At 38.1% G+C, this 26,516-nt stretch overlaps 1 protein-coding gene across 7 annotated transcripts in view; it reads left to right on the forward strand.

Moving 5' to 3' along the window:
* Positions 1-26,516, forward strand: part of LOC121387613 (tensin-1-like) — a 231,028-nt gene that overhangs the window by 47,214 nt on the left and 157,298 nt on the right. For 6 of the 7 annotated variants that reach the window (XM_041518772.1, XM_041518777.1, XM_041518778.1 and 3 more), the window contains exon 2: positions 24,974-25,012. In XM_041518772.1, the coding sequence (XP_041374706.1) occupies positions 24,974-25,012 (39 nt within the window). Of the gene's footprint in view, positions 1-14,182; positions 14,248-24,973; positions 25,013-26,516 lie in introns of those variants that run through there. The other variant, XM_041518774.1, reaches the window with a different exon arrangement.

Raw genomic sequence — 26,516 nt, forward strand, 5'->3', positions numbered from 1 at the left:
TTAATTTACCGGTAATGGAGTATCTTAAATTTTTATATTTTTCTTTGGATTCTGAATCTTCTGACATTAGTTTTTCAAGCTGCGAGTTATGGTTCTGACAACAAAAGTTTGTTTTGTTTAATGACACCACTAGAGCACATTGATATATTAGTGATCGGCTATTGGATGTCAAACATTTGTTAATTTTGAAAGGAAACTGCAATATTTTTTCCATTAGTGGCAAGGGACCTTTTTATATGCACCATGCCACAGACAGGATAGCACATACCACAGCATTTGAAATACTAGTTGTGGTGCAACGAGAAATGGTTTTGACAACAATTTTTGTGGTGTATATTTCCAAATTTGGACTATTAAAATTAACTTTTCTATTTGAATAATATTGAAATCATGTTTCCCAATTTGCTTTTCTTATTGATGTGGATGTTTCAAATACATATACCACATTATCTCCATTAAAATCAAATCAAACACATCAAATATTTGTTGTAATATTTAATAGAATATAACTCATTTAATTAAATTATTTTAAAATTATTTTATTCATAATTTTTGTAAAAAAAAAAATCAGATCTGTTACTTATTGTAATATATAATTATAACTTGTATAGTTAATTAAAATAATTATTAAGCAAAATTACTTTATTCATAATTGTAATGAAGATTGGTGAACTTCGCTAACTAATATGAACTAGTGTGGTTCGACTAGAAGGAATCGGGACTTGGATTAAACATGCAATTGCTGGATTTGGTAAACTAATACGTACTCTGCTTGGGTTTGACCTGGAGGAATCAGAAACTCTAAACTTATGATTACATATCTATAAATACTACTGGTCCACAGACAGCCATTCCTGCAGAGGATCAAGATTGGGCTGAAAACTCTTTGAAGTGTTCCACTTTGTAATTAACGAAGACTGCATGGGTGTCTTTAGCACCACCTTTACCTGGTGATATATAGCAACTGTGGGGAGAACGCCTCCCGTCCCAATCTCTCCCGACTCACCAGGTGGCGCTGCCATGAAAGACCTGTCCCGCTTGTGTAATGGCTGCATACAGCAGACCAAGTCCCCAGATGTAGAGTTTGGGGGATTCACCACCAGAATGGTAAGCATTTACAAAACTTGTGGGATTACGACCTGTGGCACTGTGATGTTTCTTTATGTTTGCTGTTGTAGCGGTTTGTTTAAATTATGGGAGGAGCAGGCTCAAAACCTGTAAGTATATATAGATACAGCCATACATGTTGTTAAATTCATTTCAGTTAAATTGTTTAGGTGGGTTTTTTTTTTTTTTTACTGTTGCAGGTTTATTTGAAAAATGTCTGTAACCGATCTTATTTGTACACATGCTGTGTAAACACTGTAGTGCCAGAATGGCCTTGGTTGGATGACTGCCATGTTAATTATTCCTTCATGGTGAATCCATTCCAGAATTTATTTAAATTTGAGAGAAAACAAGCATATGATTCTTAAGTGAATATAAGTAAGTGTTTTATTTAACGACGCACTCAACACATTTTATTTATGGTTATATGGCGTCGGTGAATATAGTCATTACATGACAGTTAAATTAAGAGAATTACATTCCCGTGATTGGAGACAGATACATGTAGATGCTGCCAAAATGTTGGGTAGAAATTGGACTCAAATAATGAAATGTTTAATTTGTCCAAATTAGTGATTTTCATATAGTATACGTGTATAAGCATATTATAATTAATGAGTTGTATTATATCTTATATATTTTATATGAGTTTAACTTCGTGAAGAAACGGTCACTGTATTTAGAACTGCGTGTATAAACTAAAGTGCCTGGTGTGGTATATTTTACATGAGTTTAACTTCATGAAGAAACGGTCACTGTATTTAGAACTGCATGTAAACTAAAGTGCCTGGTGTGGTATATTTTACATAAATTTAACTTAGTGAAGAAACAGTCATGGTATTTAGAACTGCGTGTATAAACTAAAGTGCCTGGTGTGGTATATTTTACATAAATTTAACTTCGTGAAGAAACGGTCACTGTATTTAGAACTGCAAAGTGCCTGGTGTGGTAAACATAAAGTGCCTGGTGTGCGTGTATATTTGGTGTGGTACATAAATTTAACTTAGTGAAGAAACAGTCACTGTATTTAGAACTGCATGTAAAACTAAAGTGCCTGGTGTTGTATATTTTAGAACTGCGTGTACATAAATTTAACTTAGTGAAGAAACGGTCACTGTATTTAGAACTGCGTGTATAAACTAAAGTGCCTGGTGTGGTATATTTTACATAAATTTAACTTAGTGAAGAAACGGTCACTGTATTTAGAACTGCGTGTATAAACTAAAGTGCCTGGTGTGGTATATTTTACATAAATTTAACTTAGTGAAGAAACAGTCACTGTATTTAGAACTGCATGTAAACTAAAGTGCCTGGTGTGGTATATTTTACATAAATTTAACTTAGTGAAGAAATGGTCACTGTATTTAGAACTGCGTGTATAAACTAAAGTGCCTGGTGTGGTATATTTTACATAAATTTAACTTAGTGAAGAAACGGTCACTGTATTTAGAACTGCGTGTATAAACTAAAGTGCCTGGTGTGGTATATTTTACATAAATTTAACTTAGTGAAGAAACGGTCACTGTATTTAGAACTGCGTGTATAAACTAAAGTGCCTGGTGTGGTATATTTTACATAAATTTAACGTGGTAAAGAAAAACTAAAGTCATGGTATATTTTAGAACTGCGTGTATAAACTAATGGTAGTTAGAACTGCATGTATAAACTAAAGTGCCTGGTGTGGGGGGTTTCAATTGTATTGTATTAGTGAATACTTTGCAGATTTCTTTCTTAAAATTTCAGGTAAAACCTGCATTTTATATTGTGCTGTAAACTGTAGATACGGCTGATTTTTATAAATCAGGAAATGGTCAATGGTATTGAAAATTACTTTTGGGTTTTTAAAAAAAAAATTTTTTTTACTTATATGTAATGTTAATTTTAACAAGAGGTTATTATTAATTAGTCAGAAACATTGTTTTCATTTTATACCAGATATTTGTGTAAGACTGTCAATGTGTTATAAAGCTATATAAAGCTATATATATATACATAGAAAAACACATTTGTTAAGGTATATAATTAGTAGATATGAACAACTCTTTTCTATATGAGGCGGAATGTAGCCCAGTGGTAAAATACTCACCTGATGTGTAGTCAGTTTAGGTTCGATCCCTGGCGGTGGACCATTGGGCTATTTCTTGTTCCAGACAGTGCTCCCCAACTGGTGTAACAAAGGCCGTGGTAAGGACTATCCTGTCTGTGAAATAATGCATATAAAAGATCCCTTGCTGCTATAATAGAAAAGAGTAGCTCATGTTGTAGCAGGTTTCCTCTCTAATGATCTCTGTGGTCTTTAACCATATGTCCAATGCAATATAATCATAATTAAAATGTGGTGAGTGCATCATAAAATAAAACACTTCTTTCCTTGTTTCTTCACTTTCGTGTTACATTTGACTTTAATCACGTTGGGCAGCTTGATAATTTCAAGCCCTGCAGCAGTGGTTTGCAATCTATTAAATTACAAGTGAAGCTGTTATGACATGCTTTTGTTCATCACTTCTCTTTTTTTGTTGTCGTTAATTTAAAATCTGCGTCTGACTGGAAAATGTTGAGTAATGACAAAACATCGATATTGACTCACCCTTAAATGAATTATAAACTCATTTCATCGGCTTATTTCTGAAGCAGATGATGTTCAAGGAAACAAACAAAAATTGATTATTGGTTTGTAATAAGAACAGCCATGTGTTTTTGTTTCTTTGATTGGCCTTGGTGGTGTCGTGGTTAAGTCATCAGACATAAGGCTGGTAGGTATTGGGTTCCCAGCCAGGTACCGGCCTCGGTGGTGTCGTGGTTAAGTCATCGGACATAAGGCTGGTAGGTACTGGCCTCGGTGGTGTCGTGGTTAAGTCATCAGACATAAGCCTGGTAGGTACTGGCCTCGGTGGTGTCGTGGTTAAGTCATCAGACATAAGGCTGGTAGGTATTGGGTTCCCAGCCAGGTACCGGCCTCGGTGGTGTCGTGGTTAAGTCATCAGACATAAGGCTGGTAGGTATTGGGTTCCCAGCCAGGTACCGGCCTCGGTGGTGTCGTGGTTAAGTCATCGGACATAAGGCTGGTAGGTACTGGGTTCGCAGCCAGGTACCAGCTCCCACTCAGAGCAAAGTTTTAACAGCTCAGAGGGTAGGCTTGTTTAGCATCATAAACCTCTGGTGTATCAGCGATATAATCAGTTATTAAAATGTAAAAATTAATATGTGGCACTATATATATATTAAGGTGTGATAAGAGAAATATTTTAAATGCCATATAACACCTTGTTTTCTGGCAGGTAGATTAAATGTAGGGTGTCACACTTTAAAAATAAACCCCAGATATAACCTGGGTGTAATAATAGTGAATAATACACTGCTTATATCAGCTTTATTAGAATATGTTAACATTATCAGCAAGGAGAGAGAATTAATTTCGATCAGCAGGACCTTCAAGGGGGCCACAAGCCCTTACACTGCTTATATCAGTTTTATTAGAATATATTAACATTATCAGCATTGAGAATTAATTTGGTTCAGCAGAACCTTCAGGGGGGACACAAGTCCACACAATGCTTATATCAGCTTTATTAGAATATGTTAACTGTACCAGCAAGGAGAATTAATTTGGTTCAACGGGACCTTCAGGGGGACACAAGCCCTCTAGTGTTTGTGTAATGTGATATCACACTGGTGTCCTACCCTGCAATCTTTTTCATCGCAGTGTCATCAGTTTCGCTCGGAAGCATAATAGCATGAAATACCAACAATATTGAATATGATTATCTCCGAGATTCTAGTGCCTGGGGGGATAAGTCCGATTATTATGAAGCCAGGCTAAGCCCGGGCTTTTACAGCATTGCTTGTCATCACAGGCCTGAAATTGGATTGCCTTGAAGGACTCTTTCACAAAGAGGAAAAAGTGCACAATTTTCAAATAGCTGATCTTAGTAAAGTTTGTTTTATTTATCGACACCACTAGAGCACATTGATTTTTTATCTTATCATCGGCTATTGGACGTCAAACATATGGTCATTCTGACACTGTTTTATAGAGGCCTAACCACCACACCACCGAGGCCAGTAGCTGATCTTAGAGACAGTGAAACCTGGTTAATTGTTTAACTAACTCTGTCAGACTTAAGAGGCCACCTAATTACTATTCTCCCTAATCATGTAATACACATTGACTTGTATTAAGCAGCCACCTCCCTTAAAAGGCCAGTTTACATTTTTATCTTTTTCTGAAGTGCTAAAGTCTCCCCCTGATACACAGTCAGTTTGAGATCAATCCCCGTCGGTGGACTCATTGAGCTATTTCTCGTTCCAGCCAGTGAACCATGACTGGTACACCAAGGGCTGTGGTATGTGCTATCCTGTCTGTGGGATGGTACATATAAAAGATCCATTGCTACTAATGGAAAAATGTAGTGGGTTTCCTCTCTTAGGCGTATATGTAAAAAGATACCAAATGCTTGACATCCAATAGCCAGTTGTGGTGTTAAGCAAAACAAAAAAACTGTTCAATCTGTTTACAGCTGTTATATCAATGTGGCCATCACGTTCACCATCTTCTGGATGGTGTTCACAGGACTCCAGAGTCTGGTGTTGAGGGGATGTGTCTTCCAACCAAACTGGGGCGAAATATAGCCCAGTGGTAAAGTGCTGGCTTGATGTGCTATTTCTCGCTCCAGCCAGTGCACCACGACTGGTACATCAAAGGCCGTGGTATGTGCTATCCTGGCTATCCCTTGCTGCTAATCGAAAAGAGTAGCCCATGAAGTGGCAACAGCAGGTTTCCTCCCTCAATATCTGTGTGATCCGTAACCATATATCCGACACCATATAACTGTAAATAAAATGTGTTGAGTGCGTCGTTAAATAAAACATTTCCATTTCCGACCAAACGTTCTATCCAATTTCTCCTAGCTGTGGGCAGACGTGTAGAATACAACTTTACCAAATCGCCAATAATAATAATATACCCATGTTTAAAATAAACTGTATTGAGCAGCCACCTGCGTTAAAATGAAGAAGTTTATTTTGTTTAAGGACACCACTAGAGCACATTGATTAATTAACCATCGGCTATTGGATGTCTAACATTTGGTAATTCTGAGGAAACGCGTTTTATTTTTCTTGTTGCAGTGAAGGATCTTTTATATGCACTTTCCCCACAGACAGGAAAGCACATACCATGGCCTTTGACTAGTTGTTGTGCGCTGGTTGGAATGAGAAAAAAAATCAGTTGAATGGATCCACCAAGGTGGTTCGATCCTGCGACACAAGCAACTCAAGTGAGCACTCAACTAATTGAGCTAAATCCTACCCCTAATTGGATATAAGCACAAAAATATGTCGAAAGGAAATGAAAATAAAATGAAATTATTTTTTTGATTGAAAATTCAAAGCAGTGTCATCGTGACATTCAAACAGCACTGACTGTGACCTTTTTTCACATGGGGATCTGTCAGACAGGAAGTAATTAAACCACCGGCCTCCTACAATCAGTTTTATCTGGGACACACCCGCTGCACTGACAGTTATATAGGACACACGCACTGCAATGACGGCTATATAGGGCACACACACTGCAGTGACATTGTAATGTATAACCAAGTCAGGTCAAATGAAGGAAACAATTTATAAACTTTAAGATGAGCTTGAAGAAAGGTGAAGTTTGTGTGTGGAAGGAAGGAAGCACTCAACACATTTTATTTACAGTTGTATGGTGTCAGACATATGGTTAAGGACCACACAGATAATGAGAGAGGAAACCTGCTGCTGCCCATCAATGGGCTACTCTTACCTGATTATATGATTATTAGCAGCATTGCTGTGATTTTGGTTGTGTGTGTGTGTGTGAGTGAGTGAAAGGTGTGTGCCATGTGCACATGCGTGCATGCTTGCATGTGTGAATATTGTTCTCCTTGAAAGAAAGTGTGTATCCAGGACAGTGTGCTTAAACCTTAATTGGATATTAGCATGAAAAATAAAATGATTATTCGGGAGTGTAGGTACCGTATATCTTCGCCTATAAGTCGAATTTTTTTCACCCAAAAATTATTTTATAACTTGGGGGGTCGACTTATAAGAGGGTAAAAAAATTTCACCAAAAAATTATTATTTTACAAGTTTTATTGTTGAAGTATACCATGTATTTATACTCAAATATGTTAATTTGACACATTTATTTTTTATAACCTATTTTTTTTGGCATTAGAACGGTTTTGGTTATGCGAAAAGGTGTACGATCTCACTCACATGCCAAGACAACAGTCCACTTAGTTAAATTAACAGTCATAACTAATAGTAAAAATGTAAACAATACTAACTACCTGTTGCCTGAGTTTATTTTGAAATCTGGTCACTGGCATTAATGGTTGTTCAAACAATGTTTTGGCGGTGATTAACTTCATGAATATTACTAAGCTTTCCCTTAAAATAGACTGATCTCTGCAGTTCACTTATCTAGAGCAATAGCGACACACATCATTTGGTACAAAAACCAGTGTACTTTCCAGAGTTATCCTCCTTACATGTATTAATATGGCGGCAAAACGTGATACTTTCAGTTTTATCGTAGTGATCTGTTGTCAGAGTTTATAAATAAAGTTGTTGTCTGTGCACAAAACCATCTGTACAGTACTATACAGTAACAGTCAAACAGCTTTCACTCTCTACTAAGGGAATATTTCGTTTTGATGCTATGTAATAATGATAGTTTGATTGGAATAGTCTGATCATATTGCGATGTACAAAACGTGAAAACCGAAGTTTGTAAAATAATTTTCTTTTGTTCAAATATTATTGTTCTCATGTGCTGAAAATAAGAAATATTTCAATATTTATAAGTAGTTTTTCATGGGTCGACTTATAAACGGGTCAATAAAAAAATACGTTTTCAGGGCTTGAAATTAGGGACTCGACTTATAGCCGAGATCGACTTACAGGCGAAGATATACGGTAGATCAAATTTTGCAATTACCATATGTTATAAGCCAAATAATCGTAGTTTGAAAATGTGCTGACATGTACCTAATTTCTTTTTAATCAGGAAGGAAGGAAGGAAATGGCTTATTTAACGACGCACTCAACACATTTTATTTACGGTCATATGGCGTCGGACATATGGTTAAGGACCACACAGATATTGAGGGAGGAAACCTGCTTTCGCCACATCATGGGCTATTCTTTTCGATTAGCAGCAAGGGATCTTTTATATGCACCATCCCATAGACAGGATAACACATACCATGGCCTTTGATGTACCAGTCATGGTACAATAGCTGGAACGTGAAATAGCCCACTGGGTTTTTAATCAGAGTCTAATATATGTTTATTAAGCCTTCGTTGGAGGATGAACCTGTTACAGCGTAGGACACTATTCTATTGTCCACTTACAGGTAGTCTGTTTTACAGGTAGTCTGTTTTACAGGTAGTCTGTTTTACAGGTAGTCTGTTTTACAGGTAGTCTGTTGTTCATTCAGTAAATATAGAGAGAATCATAGGGATGGGTTATGCTGGTGTGTTAGGTAAAGTGGGCACAATGTATACTGGTTTGTTCATCCTAATCTAAGGCTAGTTTCAATCACTGATGATATACACTTTATATTCATACCGCGGAGTGGTGGGTGTAAACTCCACAAACATCTTCACATATGTCAGCTGATTTTTTATATGTATTAATACTTATGTCTTTTTCATTTGTTATCAGTCTCTGTCTCTTTCTCTTTATCTCATTCTCTTTGTTTCTCTCTCTTTCACTCTGTGTCTTTTATGTCATTATCCTCTTCTGGGGTGAGATGTAGCCCAGTGGTAAAGCGCTCGCTTGATGCATGGTCGGTCTGGGATCGATCCCCGTCGGTGGGCTCATTGGGCTATTTCTTGCTCCAGCCAGTGCACCACGATTGGTACATCAAAAGCCGTCATATGTGCTATCCTGTCTGTGGGATGGTGCATATAAAAGATCCCTTGCTGCTAATCGAAAAGAGTAGCCCATGAAGTGGTGACAGCAGGTTTCCTTCCTCAATATCTGTGTGGTCCGACGTCATATAACCATAAATAAAATGTGTTGAGTACATCGTTAAATAAAACATTTCGTTCCTTCCTTCTTGTTCTCCCTTCTTTCTCTCTCTCCCGCTCTCGTTCGCTCTCTCCCTCCCACCCACTCTCTCTCTTTTTTTTTTCTCTCTCTCTATCTAAAATATCTTGGAAATTAATGGATACAGTTTTTAGATACATTATGGTAAGAGAACTGCTGTTTACCGTAATATCTGTCAACATATACATGTATGCATGCACTTTTCAATTGTTTTAAATTTCAGACTCATAACCATCTAATAGGGGCACTTATGATCTGGTTTGTTCTTATGACTACCCTCAAATTATTTTCTGGCACAAAACCTGCCTTACTATAATTAATGTGGCTGCTTTAAGCAGGTGGCCACTTGAACAGGTTTTATTGTGTATACAATTGTCCTTTCTCCTACTTGTGTATGGCCACTGGTCTGTATGGTTTACAAATGTTTACGATATCTGTCGGGTTCAAGTGTTGTGTATACACCTTACTGCCAGCTTGAAAGAAGTCCTTGTTGACTCCACAAATGGCAGGCGGTAGGTAGCTTGTGATCTACCAATATTGAGTAACCCGAGTTTTATAATCATAATGTCACAATTATACTTGTCCAGTGGAGCAGGAGGGATATATTTGTACAGTTTCTGACAGGTTCATAATATATTGGTATTAATTTGTAAAACTGCATTTCAGTGTCAGATTTATCAAGTACATGGACATATATGGACATACAGGGATGGGATTTAGCTCAGTGGGTTGAGTACTTGCTTGAGGTGCTTGCATCGCAGGATCGAACCACCTCGGTGGATTCATTCAAGTGATTGGGTTTTTTTTTCTCATTTCAACCAGTGCACCACAACTGGTCAAAGGCCGTGGTATGTGCTTTCCTGTCTGTGGCAAAGTGCATATAAAAGATCCCTTGCTGCATTTGGAAAAATGTAGTATGTTTCCTCTGATGACTATGTGTCAGAATGACCAAATGTTTGACATCCAATAGCCGATGATTACATCCTCAATGTGCTCTAGTGGTGTTGTTAAACAAATCAAACTTTAACTTTATACTGGTAATAGTTAATCGCCTGATATTTGTGTTTAGTCAGTTGATGATAATATTCAGAACTTTTTGATTCCAAGATTTGTTTGTTTTGTTTAATGACACCACTAGAGCACATTGATTAATTAATCATAGGCTACTGAATATCAATCATTTGGTAATTATACCTCGTTGTCATGAGAGGAAACCCGCTACATTTTTCCTAATGCAGTAAGGCATCTTTTAAATGCACTTTCCCACATACTGAAAAGCACATACCACAGCCTTTAATTGTCCAGTTGTGGTGCACTGGTTGGAGTAAGAAAAAACCCAGTCAGCTGGATGGAAGATTCCAAGAATGATGACATTTAGTAATATGCATGGAATGTGGGTAGGGGTTGAAGTGAATAAAAGAACCTATAGATATGGTGATAGCAGGTATTGTTACAATAGTTGACAGCTAAACACTTTCTATTAGTTAATGGTCTTTTGATGTTGTTCACAACTCTCTGATGTTCCGATAATTTCATCTAATGTCATGTTCCGTTGTTTTTGCATGGCCTTCACACAGTAATAGAAGTTTCTCATTCAACATTCAATTTCTTTGTTTTCATACTGGGAGTCAGATGTGGTTTACTGTTAAAGTACTGGCTCATTCAGTAGCATCAGTGGTATAGTGGTTAAGCCATTGGACTTAAGACTGGTAGGTACTGGGTTCGCCTCCCAGTGGGTCCCACTGGGCAATTTCTGTGCTGTCCTGTCTGTGGGATGGTGCATATAAAAGATCCCTTGCTACTGATGAAACAAATGTAGTGGGTTTCTTCTCTACCAAATGTTTGACATCCAACTTTAGATAATATTTGACATCTAACTTTAGATAGCTCGGCCTCAGTGGCGTCATGGCAGGCCATCGGTCTACAGGCTGGTAGGTACTGGGTTCGGATCCCAGTCGAGGCATGGGATTTTTAATCCAGATACCAACTCCAAACCCTGAGTGAGTGCTCCACAAGGCTCAGTGGGTAGGTGTAAACCACTTGCACCGACCAGTGATCCATAACTGGTTCAACAAAGGCCATGGTTTGTGCTATCCTGCCTGTGGGAAGCACAAATAAAAGATCCCTTGCTGCCTGTCATAAAAGAGTAGCCTATGTGGCGACAGCGGGTTTCCTCTAAAAAACAGTGTCAGAATGACCATATGTTTGACGACCAATAGCCGATGATAAGATAAAAAATCAATGTGCTCTAGTGGCGTTGTTAAATAAAACAAACTTTACTCTTAACTTTAGATAGCTAGGCCTGGTAGCTACCTCGTGTGCCCAGGACAGTGTGGTTGAACCTTAATTGGAAATAATTGAAATAAGTATCCTTTTTAACTGACAACAACCCTCCCATCCAATCCAATAATACTTTAACATGGAAGATATCGAGCATGTCCGCCCCAGGGTTCAGCCTCTGGAGGCCAGGGGTCCAATCCGGGGTAGAGCCATCCCAGCATATTTTTTTTTTTTTATGTCCATAACTTCTTTTCATTACCATCAAAAACAATAACCAAAAAAAAAAAAGTCTTGCCCAACAACAACAATAACAGTCACAACAACAACTACAACAAAGAAAGTCATGCCAAATTAAGGTTTATATATGCTTTAAATTTGCAGTTTGTATTGTGTAGGTGTGGTCTTTTAGATGGCAAAACACTCTTTGTCTACTTTTCTTATTTTTAACCAGACTATACAAACATTTTTCTGTTTTTCACCACCAGCATAAACAAATCTAGCCCAGGGTGTATTTTGTTTAAAATTTGAAGTTCCAGTCCTTTTGTGTATGAGTATTTATCCCAACCTGAGTAATTTTATCTGACCTCTGAGACTTAAAGAAGTGAACCTGAGTGTTCACACATAGTGAACAACCATTATGAAGCAGATGACATCCACTGATGTTGTTGGGGGGGGGGGGGGGGGGAGGTCACAAACTGATTGTGATCATGCATACTTCTGAAAGTTTTGAGTTACTATCATTACAACCAGTTTCATGGACTGGTTCTAGACTTGTAGCAGTCTGTAGTTATGTAGTTATATACTATAGTGTTATGTAAACTGGCATTTCATCACTGATTTTAATTACTGTCATTACAAGCAGTTTCATAGACTGGTTCTAGACTGGTAACTGTCTTTAGTTATCTAGTTATACTAATGTTACATAGACTAGTGTTTAGTCATTTAGTTACTACCATATTACAAGCAGTTTCATAGACTACACTTGTAACAGTCTTTAGTTATGTAGTTATATACTATAGTGTTATATAGACTGGCATTTCATCACTAATTTTAGTTACTATCATTACATGCAGTTTCATAGACTGGTTCTGGAATTGTTCAGTCTTTAGTTATGTAGTTATATACCATAGTGTTATATAGACTGGCATTTCATCACTAATTTTAGTTACTACCATTACAACCAGTTTCATAGACTGGTTCTAGACTTGTAATAGTCTGTAGTTATGTAGTTATACTGTAGTGTTATATAGACTGGCATTTCATCACTAATTTTAGTTACTACCATTACAAGCAGTTTCATAGACTGGTTCTAGACTTGTAATAGTCTGTAGTTATGTATTTATATACTATAGTGTTATATAGACTGGCATTTTATCACTAATTTTAGTTACTATCATTACAAGCAGTTTCATAGACTGGTTCTAGACTTTTAACAGTCTTTAGTTATGTAGTTACTAACATTACATGATTTTTATCATTTAGTTAATACCATTTGATATCTATAGACTGGTCTATGGGGCTCTTGAATTATTTTTCAATGAATCTACACCCCCTCATACATTCTCCACTATTTATTGATTTTTGAAGTGTGTACATGTATGTCTTAATTAATTACTTTATGACAAACAATACAAAAGAATCTTTCTATAGATATTTTTAACTCTGAGTGGGTTCATTATTAACTTTCATAAAAATAAATAGGATCTTTCTGTATTTTTTTATTCTTTATTTACCTCAATACAAAAATAATACAGAAGCATCTGTACTTTAAAAATAGCAAATGATTTTTTTTTTAAAGGTTGGTTGTAGCCCTATAGTGAAGCGCTCACTTGATGCATGGTCAGTTTGGGATCGATCCCTGTTGGTGGGCCCATTGGGCTATTTCTCATTCCAGCCAGTGCACCATGACTGGTATATCAAAGGCTGTGGCATGTGCTATCCTGTCTGTGGGATGGTGCATATAAAAGATCCCTTGCTACTAATGGAAAAATGTAGCGGGTTTTCTTTCTTAGACTATATGTCTAATTTACCAAATGAGTATCTAATATGGTAATCAAAGGCTGTTGCATGTGCTATCCTGTCTGTGGGATGGTGCATATAAAATATCCCTTGCTACTAATTAATAAAAAAAAAATGCAGAGGGTTTCCTCTCTATGACTATATATCGAAATTACCAATTAACTTTAGCATCTTCCTATAGAGTTATTAATCTGAAATCATGTAACCAATTAGAACACTGCATCTTTGGGTGCTTTTGGAAACCTGGCTGTTGATCTTGTAACTTGATTCTCATGTCGTGGGTGTGAAGGGAATTTTAATGCTTCTGTACTTGTCTCTGTCTGTGTGTGTGTGTGTGTGTGTGTATGTATGTATGTATGTATGTATGTATGTATGTATGTATGTATGTATGTATGTATGTATGTATGTATGTATGTATGTATGTATGTGTGTATGTATGTATGGATGTGTGGATTATGTGTTGTAAGAACCGGTAGAACGAGATACACTAACAGATGAACCTGCACCAACTGTCGCGGTCTTCTCCCAGCGTTGTGTCCCATGAACACACACACACACACACCACTGACTAAGGTGTATATACAAACGTCCCGTTGTATTTCTACGTGTTCATGGTGTACTACAGGCTGACCTAGATCTAGGGCTGTGATTCAGTCAGCCTTGTCATACGTTACGTGCATATGTGACTTCGGCGTACCGATGACGTTGTGATACCTGCAGCAACAACAACACATACAAACACACATGATTGCAACATTGTAAGTATGGTTGTGTTGTATTATTTAGGGGTGGTTTTTTTAATTGTTTTTCATTTCTGAGTCCCGTTGTGGTAGAGGCTTGGTAAAACATAGCTGTACGACATTTAGTCACTGCCAGATGATAGGTACGAGACTTATTGTCACTGCCAGGTGATAGGTACAAGGTTTACCCACTGCTCTATACTTTTCTGTGAGATATATTTATGCATATACCTGTGGCACAATCATCACTGTCCAACTGTATGTGTGTATAGTTGTGTGTTGATACTGTGGGAAATATCATAAACGTCCCTTGTGTGTTGTTATACAGGTTCGAGCAAACTTGCCTAGCCAGTATTTTGAGCATAAGAACTATGTATGTGAGATGGTACTTATTATGGTTCTGATACTCACCTACCCACTATTTTGAGATGGAAATCAGAACTATATATGTGAGATGGTACTTATTATGGTTCTGATACTCACCTACCCACTATTTTGAGATGGAAATCAGAACTATGTATGTGAGATGGTACTTATTATGGTTCTGATACTCACCTACCCACTATTTTGAGATGGAAATCAGAACTATATATGTGAGATCGCTACTTATTATGGTTCTGATACTCACCTACCCACTATTTTGAGATGGAAATAGAAAGAAATGGGGTTTTTAATGACACACTCAACACATTATATTTACGGTTATATGGCATCAGACATATGGTTAAGGACCACACAGATTTTGAGAGGAAACCCGCTGTCGCCACTACATGGGCTACTCTTTCCAATTAGCAGCAAGGGATCTTTTATTTGCGCTTCCCACAGGCAGGATAGCACAAACCATGGCCTTTGTTGAACCAGTTATGGATCACTGGTCGGTGCAAGTGGTTTACACCTACCCATTGAGCCTTGCGGAGCACTCACTCAGGGTTTGGAGTCAGTATCTGGATTAAAAATCCCATGCCTCGACTGGGATCCAAACCCAGTACCTACCAGCCTGTAGAACGATGGCCTAACCACGACGCCACCGAGGCCGGTGAGATGGAAATAAGAACTATATATGTGAGATCACTAGTTATTATGGTTCTGATACTCGCCTACCCACTACATGTATGTTGTGATGGAAATAACACCACTAGAGCACATTGATTTATTAATCATTGGCTATTGGATGTCAGACATTCGGTAATTTTGACATATATATAGTCTTAGATAGGAAACCTGCTACATTTTTCAATTAGTAGAAAGGATAGCACATACCATAGTCTTTGATATACCAGTCTTGGAGTACTGGCTATAACGAGAAATAGCCCAATGGGTCCCATTGATGGGGATCGATCCCAAACTGACAGCGCATCAAGCGAGTGCTTTACCACTGGGCTACATCCTGCCTCATGATGGAAGTAAGAACTCTGTATATGACATAGCTTCTTATATTGTAAACTTGTTATATTGTCATTCTAATACTCGTCCCCCTACCACCACAGTCACCCTCACCCTAGACCCTCACCCCCCCCAGATAATGATTTGCATTGCCATCATAATTGTGATAATTGTGAACAATCCCTCTGATGTTCCCAATACCCCCCCCCCCCCCACACACCAACCAGTGCCCCACTACTGGTATATCAGAGGTTATGGTATGTACTGTCCTCACTGATTATTAATTGATCAAGATGCTCTAGTGGTGTAGTTAAACAAAACAAACTAACCTTTCTGTTAATCTCAACTCATTTACAAGCACATGCATCTTGTACAACTGAGCTTTATACAATAATATTATTCTTCTTCTTCTGCGTTCAAGCTACAGTTGATCATGCTTTAGATTTAGAGTCCGGTTGTGGTTGATACAAAGCTTGACAGCCAGTGTTGCTTCATTCTACAATAATATGTCCAGCCAGTGCACCATGACTGGTACATCAAAGGCCATGGTATGTGCTATCCTGTCTGTGTCTTAGCATATAAAATGTCTCTTGTTGCTAATGGAAAAATGTAGTGGGTTTCATCTGAAGACTACATACAAGAATGACCAAATATTTAGCATCCAGTTGTCAATTATTAATTGATCAACGTGCTCTAAAGCAAATAAACTTTTAAGGAAGGAAATGTTTTATTTAACGACGCACTCAACACATTTTATTTACGGTTATATGGGGTCGGACATATAGTTAAGGACCACACAGATATCAAGACAGGAAATTGGCTGTCACCACTTCATGAGCAGCAAGGGATCTTTTATATGCACCATCCCATAGACACAATACCATATACCACAACCTATGATATAACAGCTGTGGTGCACTGGCTCGATTAGCAGCAAGGGATCTTTTATATCCACCATCCCACAGACAGTATAACACGTACCACAGCCTTTGACATACCAGTCGTGGTGCACTGGCTGGAGCAAGAAATAGTCCAATGGACCCACCGACGGGGATCGATCCCTGACTGATCGCGCATCAAGCGAACACCTTAACACTGGGTTATGCCAAACTTTTAACTTGTTTGTTAATCTCAACCCATCTTTTTACAAGCTCATGTATATTGAGCATACTGAGCTTTATACTTGAAGGTACCACTCCTTCAGTAATAGCCCCTAAAGATAGTAATATGTTAATCATAATGATGTGCTTGATCTCCCCTTAAAAGAGCTCTTCAGAAAGGAATCTATGAAATAGGTTATGGCTAAGTAACGTGACAATATCATAAGCTACCTTGTTTTGTAGTTGTGGGTCGATCGTTTGAATGCAGCATTAATTCAGGGGGTACAGATGTTTGTTGTGACATGTTAATCCTATTTTGTGCATGTGAAGTCATGTTTGCGATATTGTTACATATTTCTGCATGAGAGAAAAAAAAGTCATTATATATATGTATACATTCTGTATCTGTACATGCAAAATGTATGTACAGTTGTATGCGTGGGCTGGCATATGTTTCTGATGATTATTTACATACTACAACACATTTCTGCTTCATTGCATATTTATGTTAAAAATATGTTATTACATGTTAGAGGCTGTTTCTGAAATTATCGCTTATGGTGCACAAGCTTGTTAAAATAAATTGGCAACCAGCATGTTAAAATAAACTGGCAACCAGCATGTTAAAATAAACTGGCAACCAGCTTGTTATAATAAACTGGCAACCAGCATGTTATAATAAACTGGCAACCAGCATGTTAAAATAAACTGGCAACCAGCATGTTAAAATAAACTGGCAACCAGCTTGTTATAATAAACTGGCAACCAGCTTGTTATAATAAACTGGCAACCAGCATGTTAAAATAAACTGGCAACCAGCTTGTTATAATAAACTGGCAACCAGCTTGTTATAATAAACTGGCAACCAGCATGTTAAAATAAACTGGCAACCAGCATGTTATAATAAACTGGCAACCAGCATGTTAAAATAAACTGGCAACCAGCTTGTTATAATAAACTGGCAACCAGCATGTTATAATAAACTGGCAACCAGCTTGTTATAATAAACTGGCAACCAGCATGTTATAATAAACTGGCAACCAGCATGTTATAATAAACTGGCAACCAGCATGTTAAATAAACTGGCAACCAGCTTGTTATAATAAACTGGCAACCAGCATGTTATAATAAACTGGCAACCAGCTTGTTATAATAAACTGGCAACCAGCATGTTATAATAAACTGGCAACCAGCATGTTATAATAACTGGCAACTGGCAACCAGCTTGTTATAATAAACTGGCAACCAGCTTGTTATAATAAACTAAACTGGCAAATAAACTGGCAACCAGCTTGTTAAAATAAACTGGCAACCAGCTTGTTAAAATAAAACCGGCAACCAGCTTGTTATAATAAAAACTGGCAAAATAAACCACCGTGTTGTTATAATAAACTGGCAACCACCTTGTTATAATAAACTGGCAACCAGCTTGTTACAATAAACTGGCAACCACCTTGTTACAATAAACTGGCAACCAGCTTGGTACAATAAACTGGCAACCAGCTTGTTACAATAAACTGGCAACCAGCTTGTTACAATAAACTGGCAACCAGCTTGTTATAATAAACTGGCAACCACCTTGTTACAATAAACTGGCAACCAGCTTGTTACAATAAACTGGCAACCAGCATGTTAAAATAAACTGGCAACTATCTTGTTATAATAAATAGGAGTTATATAACGTTTTGAAAACAATGTCTTATTTTTATTCACAAAGTAAGAAGCAGCCAGTCATTGCTATTTAGTATTTATCCACCTACATGTACTATTTATTTATTTATATTTACATTTGTTCATTCATTTATTCATTTGTTCGTTTGTTTGTTTGTTTGTTTGTTTGTCTGTTCATTCATTCATTCATTCATTCAATAATCCATTCATTCATTCATGTATTCAATCATCCATCCATCCATCCATCCATCCATCCATCCATCCATTCATCCATCTGTTCATCCATCCATCCATCCATCCATCCATTCATCCATTCATTCAGTCAGAAATATTATAAGCCATTTTCAGCCAGTTCATTTGAAACATTATTTTTACAATTATACACACATTTATGGTCATTAGCCCACACTGTACAAGGGCACTGACAGCATGCATTTTTCTAGAAAGTAAACAGGTTTATAATGAAACAATTTTTTTCTAATCCTGAACGACCTAGTTTTTTGGCCTTCCATTGATCTCATAAACTGTCTGTGTGAATTGTAGGGTTTTCTTTTAATACTGTAATTATGGCTTTCATTCTGCATCTGAATTTTAACATAGTCAGCCAGGTTTCTGTCCTTCCATTTCTCTTGAATTGATCTCGTAAATTGACTGTATGAATTGAAGTTTTTTATACTGTTATTACGGATTTAATTCTGCCTCTGAACCGTAACATCATCAATGGCATGCATGTTACTGCCAGTCGAGGAAGCCATTGAGAGAATTGATCGTCAAATGGCGTGAACCATGTCATATAATTACTGTGTTTCCTTCGTGAAGTCATCACTTCTTCCAAGCCTGAGTTTATTGAATTTTTGTGCAGAGCAGAGATAATTTTTTTGGCAAGAGATGTTTCCAAATGGATGCTATTCTTTAGATCTTTATTGTTATTTGTATTTATAGACCTCCAAGGAATATTTTTTGTCTAGTAGGAGAATAGATGATATTTGGAAAAACCAATTGCTTTCGTCAACATGAGACCGGCCTCGGTGGCGTCGTGGTTAGGCCATCGGTCTACAGGCTGGTAGGTACTGGGTTCGGATCCCAGTCGAGGCATGGGATTTTTAATCCAGATACTGACTCCAAACCCTGAGTGAGTGCCCCGCAAGGCTCAATGGGTAGGTGTAAACCACTTGCACTGACCAGTGATCCATGACTGGTTCAACAAAGGCCATGGTTTGTGCTATCCTGCCTGTGGGAAGTGCAAATAAAAGATCCCTTGCTGCTAATCGGAAAGAGTAGCCCATGTAGTGGTGACAGCAGGTTTCCTCTCTCAAAATCTGTGTGGTCCTTAACCATATGTCTGACGCCATATAATCGTAAATAAAATGTGTTGAGTGCGTCGTTAAATAAAACATTTCTTTCTTTCGTCAACATGGAAATTGTTGTGCCTGGAGATGCCCATCTAAAACAAAATGTATATCTGTATCTGCTAGTATTGGCAAGTCACAGAATTTTCTTTTCTGAAATAAAGAAATGTTTTATTTTAACGACACACTCAACACATTTTATTTACGGTTATATGGTGTCAGACATATGGTTAAGGACCACACAGATTTTGAGAGAGGAAACCCGCTGTCGCCACTACATGGGCTACTCTTTCCAATTAGCAGCAAGGGATCTTTTATTTGTGCTTCCCACAGGCAGGATAGCACAAACCATGGCCTCTGTTGAACCAGTTATGGATCACTGGTCGGTGCAAGTGGTTTACACCTACCCATTGAGCCTTGCGGAGCACTCACTCAGGGTTTGGAGTCGGTATCTGGATTAAAAATCCCATGCCTCGACTGGGATCTGAACCCAGTACCTACCAGCCTGTAGACCGATGGCCTAACCACGACGCCACCAAGGCCAGTCTCTTTTTTTGAAAGTATGGAGAATAGGTGAACCTCTGAGTGAAAAAACCACACAACTTTTTTTCAGTTTGTTTGGATATCACCGGTCTGATGCCTGGGTGCACATCTTTGTTATTTTCAGAGATAAACAACAAAACCCCCAACAACTGCTATTTGTGTTTTAAAATAATATTAGGTTCTATATTACACAAAGGAACATGATTTTGCTTATTTGCATTAAGTATCTGCCTGTGGTGCATATGGTTCAGTGTTCAAATTAACATGCTCAACAGACCCAGGGTGTTCTTTATCATTCAAACTTGGAGACTGTTTGAGAAAAAAATAGCCATGTTATCTACTGAAATGCATTGGTGTGTATAATTAAAAGCCTGAAAAATAGGTGGCAATATCACCTGAACCCACTGGTGTGTATAGCTGTAAGTGTGACAAAGAATTAATTAGCAGTAGCCACAAAAAATGTCTGTTAGCCACCTAATAATGAACAATGTAGACACTTTGGTATTTTTTACTATAGAGTGACCCAAAATTGCCATCTGCCATCTATTAATGTAAACTGCATGTAAACCATTTGGTATTTTTTACTATAGAGTGACCCAAAATTGCCATCTACCATCTATTAATGTAAACTGCATGTAAACCATTTGGTATTTTTTACTATAGAGTGACCCAAAATTGCCATCTGCCATCTATTAATGTAAACTGCATGTAAACCATTTGGTATTTTTTACTATAGAGTGACCCAAAATTGCCATCTGCCATCTATTAATGTAAACTGCATGTAAACTGCATGTAAACCCTTTGGTATTTTTTACTATAGAGTGACCCAAAATTGCCATCTACCATCTATTAATGTAGACCATTTGGTATTTTTTACTATAGAGTGACCCAAAATTGCCTTCTGCCGTCTAATAATGTAAACTGCATGTAAACACTTATGTATTTTTTTACTATAGAGTGACCCAAAATTGCCTTCTGCCATCTAATAATGTAAACACTTTGGTAAAAAAAAATTAACATTGAGTGACCTATGACTGTTATATCCAAGACTCTGGCATATGCTTGCCCATCAAAGTTCAGGTTGAAGCCCATTAAATATTAGCAATTTGGTGAATTTGCTAAGAAAGTCTTCAAAATTCAAGTTTCATTTAGCCAAGTAGCAAAAATTATGATGCGTGGTAAATGACAGATGATTTTCTAATAAGCTTTTTAGCGAATTAGTAATGAAATATGTTTGCCAAATTCAGCTTATAATTCATATTTGGCGATTTAGCGAGCAACAGCATAAACCCTGCCTATATATATATATATATGGGTATTTTCTTATATAAAAGACATCACTTGCTGCTATCTGAAAATAATGGCCCACGAATGTTGCTGTGGATTTTTCAGGTTTCACAAACAGAATCATATATTTGTCACAATGACCATATGTTTGACATCACCAAAGTGCAGGTCAAACAATCAGCTTCAGGTTTCATCAAAAATTCCTTTTTTATTACATGGATGAAAGCTTTCCTTTTATGGCAGATTTACGACCTCAATTGATTTTCTTGGGCATCGTGGAGTTGTGGGAAGTTGCACTCTCGTTCATTTAGATCTTACAGCATGGCTACCATGATGCAATGTTCGGTTTGCGACATTCGTGTGTCTAATTTGGATTTCAATTCATTTGGCGCTGTCAAAACTAGACTCATGTGTGAAATTCGGTTTTTCCCAATTTCTGCTAACTCTGTAAGTATTTAACAGTGATATTTCATGCTGGGTCGGTTTTTTTTTAACCCAATTTCTGCTAACTCTGTAAGTATTTAACAGTGATATTTCATGCTGGGTCAGTTTTGTTTTAAGCTACGATTAGGTTGATTTATGCTAGATACAGCGTGTGTGCAATAAGGCTTCACAAAATAAAAAATAAACAGTTTCCAATGAAAGTGTTTATAGTGGATGCGCCCAGTGGTAAAGCGCTCGCTTGATACGCAGTCGGTATGGGATCGATCCCCATTAGTGGGTCCATTGGGCTATTTCTCCAATGCACCACGACTGGTATATCAAAGTCAGTGGTATGTGCTATTCTGTCTGTGGGATGATGCAGTTAAAACATCCCTTGCTGCTAATGAAAAAATGTATCGGGTTTCCTCTCTAACACCCAATAGCCGATGTATTTTTCGTGCTGGGGTGTCGTTAAACATTCATTCATTCCTCTCTAAGACTATATGTTAAAATTACCAAATGTTTTACATCCAATAGCCAATGATTAATAAATCAATGTGCTCTAGTGGTGTTATTAAACAAAACAAACTTCTTTTTTTTATAGTGGATGCTTGCAAAGTATGCATATTAAAAATGCTTGTGGCCAGCCATAATGAAGTAACAGAGGCTGAAAAGTATTTTTTTTTACAACACAGTATTAAGCTATAAGAATTCAGACAAGAGAGTCATATTTGAACACTCCCCACCCCCACTCTCTCACCTTCCACCACCCACCACCCACCACCCCACCATCCCACCACCCCCACCATCCCACCAACCACCCACCACCCCACTCCCCCACCTCCACTCCCATTCCCCCACCACCACCACCACCCACTCCCCCCACCCCCACCATCCCACCCCCACCACCCACCACCCCCACGACCACCCCACCACCACCACCATCCCACCACCCCCACCCACCACCCCCATTCCCCCCCACCAACCACCCCCCTCCCATTCCCCCACCACCCACCACCGACCACCCCATCCCCACCACCCACCACTCCGACCCCCCAACCACCACCCATCCCACCACCCACCTCCCCCACCCACCACCCCCACCCATCTTCAATCCAGACCAACTGAACTGACTACCTGCAACTGTGATATATATTAGGCCAATATTATTTGATTAGTCAAGTGCAACTATAATGTTTTACCTTCAACATAAACATATAGCAAAACAAAAAGTATTCATTGCAAATAACCGGCCTCGGTGGCGTCGTGGTTAGACCATCGGTCTAAAAGCTGGTAGGTACTGGGTTCGGATCCCAGTCGAGGCATGGGATTTTTAATCCAGATACCGACTCCAAACCCCTAGTGAGTGCTCCGCAAGGCTCAATGGGTAGGTGTAAACCACTTGCACCGACCAGTGATCCATAACTGGTTCAACAAAGGCCATGGTTTGTGCCATCCTGCCTGTGGGAAGCGCAAATAAAAGATCCCTTGCTGCTAATCGGAAAGAGCAGCCCATGTAGTGGCGACAGCGGGTTTCCTTTCAAAATCTGTGTGCTCCTTAACCATATGTCTGATGCCATATAACCGTAAATAAAATGTGTTAAGTGCATCGTTAAATAAAACATTTCTTTCTTTCATTGCAAATACATATTAAGATATTTACTGAATGGTAACAAACCAAACCATCATATGATCGAAATAATGGTTTGCATGCTCATTAAATTTTCGATACAAATATAATGTACTGTGTTTCAGTGTATATGTATTTGGGTTTGCTTTGATATTAGGCCAGCTATAGTTTTGGTTGTATAATGTGATACCACCATTAATCTTGGTGTAAAGCTTGGGCATTGTCCATTTAAGCCTTCTTTGAAACACTCTGCTAAAATGTTTGTAGTGGCCACCCAGAGAGACTGCAAGTGGTTGCCTTTATTATTAGTCCCCTGCCGGTCCAACTGGAGGGGAGTACAAGTTTCATCTCTGTCCTGTCTGTATGTCTGTCTGTCTGTCTGTCTGTCTGTCTCTCTGACGATTAGTCTGGTAATAATCACTGTAAGACTTATCATCATAACGTGTATTAGTCCTCTACCGGTCCTAGGAGACTACAGGTTTCATCTCCCTGTCTGTCTGTCTGTCTGTCTGCCTGTCTGTATGTCTATCGGTCTGTCTGTCTATCCGTCCGTCCGAGTGTCTGTCTTTCTCTCCATCCATCTGTCTGTCCATCCATCTGCCTGTCCATCTGTCTGTCTCTCCGTCCATCCATCCATCCGTCTGTCCATCCATCTGCCTGTCCATCTGTCTGTCTGTCCCACATATGATTTTCTGGACTTATTCTCCTCGTTATATGCCTCATAATAATGACCTGCAATTCTGTGTGTAGGTTTATCATGTAGAGTTACAGATCAAGTTTTACTTTCGTGGGGATTTGCCCACATCTGACAGAGTTATGGCCCTTGAACATAGGAGATACGAAACCTTTGTTGTGTTTGGTAGTGGACATGCAATTGCTCCAGCAGTACTTTCAGAATGCATGTTTTATGTACAGTCTAACATGGATGTGTTTATTGGAACCCAACATTCACTCTATTAAACAATCACCTCTCTTAACAGACCATTGTACTGTTCTCTCAAATGATCCACAGCAGTGCATGATGACCTCAGTTAAACAGCCACCTGTCTTAAGATACCTTCTATTTTCTCAAATGACCATCAGCAGTAAAGTTTTACATCTGATAAACAGTTGGGTCACTGTTTTCAGGCAGTTACTTAATACAAGATGTTCTTTATAGACAGGTGGTTGTTATTTTATGAGATGTTTTTGGTTGGTATAATCATACAAGTTGAAATGATATATAGACAACATGCAAAAGCCCAACCCACCGCAGATTAAATAATTTGCAACTAATCACAAAAATATGTTTTAATTATTTCATGTTTTAAGTTTGAATATTGTTTATTTTGTTAATACTTTTTTCTTTTGGTTTTTAGGTGATGACAACTTGTGTTCCTCAAGTCAGCAATGAATTGGTGAGTAGAGAATTGTAACCGTTTCATGTCTTTCCAGGAATGACGTTGTGAAATGAGCTTTTTCATGACATCATACCAGTAGATCAATCTCCGTTGGTGACCCCATTGGGCTATTTCTCATACAAGCCAGTGCACTATGACTGGTGTATCAAAGGCTGTGGTATGTGCTATCCTGTCTGTGGGTTGATGCATATAAAAGATCCCTTGCTACTATTGGAAAAATGTAGCAGGTTTCCTCTCTAAGACTATATGTCAAAGTTACCAAATGTTTGACATCCAATAGCCGATGATTAATAAATCAATGTGCTCTAGTGATGTCGTTAAACAAAGCCACTTTAATTGACTGATATTACAATCATGTATTGAAACTTTGGTCTCAAGGGAAATACAACCTAAAAGGGTGGATAAAGAGGGGTAAGGGCATATATGTGTTAATAAGAAAAACAGAGTTTGTTTTGTTTAACGACACCACTGGAGCACAGTGATTAAGTAATCTTTGGCTATTGTATGTCAAACATTTGGTAACCGGGACATATAAGTCTTAGAGAGGAAACCCGCTAAATTTTTTCTTACTGCAGCAAGGGATCTTTTATATGCACTTTCCCACCGACAGGATAGCACATACCACGGCCTATGATATGCCAGTCAAGGGGCTGGCAATAAAACTTGTAAAAAAAAATTTTTTTTTAAATGATATGCCAGTCATGGTGCACTGGCTGGAACAAGAAATAGCCTAATAGGCCCACCAATGGGGATCGATCCCAGACCGACCGCACACTAAGCAAGCACTTTACCACTGGGCTACGTCTTGTGTGTTAATAAACCCTTGTAGAGAAATAACCCAGCCTGTTAAGGGAGTGTATTACAAAATACATCATACTCCATGTTATAGTCTTATTTTGCCTCCAGATATTTCACGTCAGTAATCAATTACCGTATATCTTCGCCTGTAAGTCGATCTCGGCTATAAGTCGAGTCCCTAATTTCAAGCAATATAATCAGACTATTCCAATCAAACTATCATTATTACATAGCATCAAAACGAAATATTCCCTTAGTAGAGAGTGAAAGCTGTTTGACTGTTACTGTATGGTACTGTACAGATGGTTTTGTGCACAGACAACAACTTTATTTATAAACACTGACAACAGATCACTACGATAAAACTGAAAGTATCACATTTTGCCGCCATATTAATACATGTAAGGAGGATAACTCTGGAAAGTACACTGGTTTTTGTACCAAATGATGTGTGTCCCTATTGCTCTAGTGAACTGCAGAGATCAGTCTATTTTAAGGGAATGCTCAGTAATATTCATGAAGTTAATCACCGACAAAACATTGTTTGAACAACCATTAATGCCAGTGACCAGATTTCAAAATAAACTCAGGCAACAGGTAGTTAGTATTGTTTACATTTTTACTATTAGTGATGACTGTTAATTTAACTAAGTGGACTGTTGTCTTTGGCATGTGAGAGATCGCACGCTTTTTCGCATAACCA

This window comes from Gigantopelta aegis, chromosome 13, assembly GCF_016097555.1.
Source record: "Gigantopelta aegis isolate Gae_Host chromosome 13, Gae_host_genome, whole genome shotgun sequence".
Classification (NCBI taxonomy): Eukaryota; Metazoa; Mollusca; class Gastropoda; order Neomphalida; family Peltospiridae; genus Gigantopelta; species Gigantopelta aegis.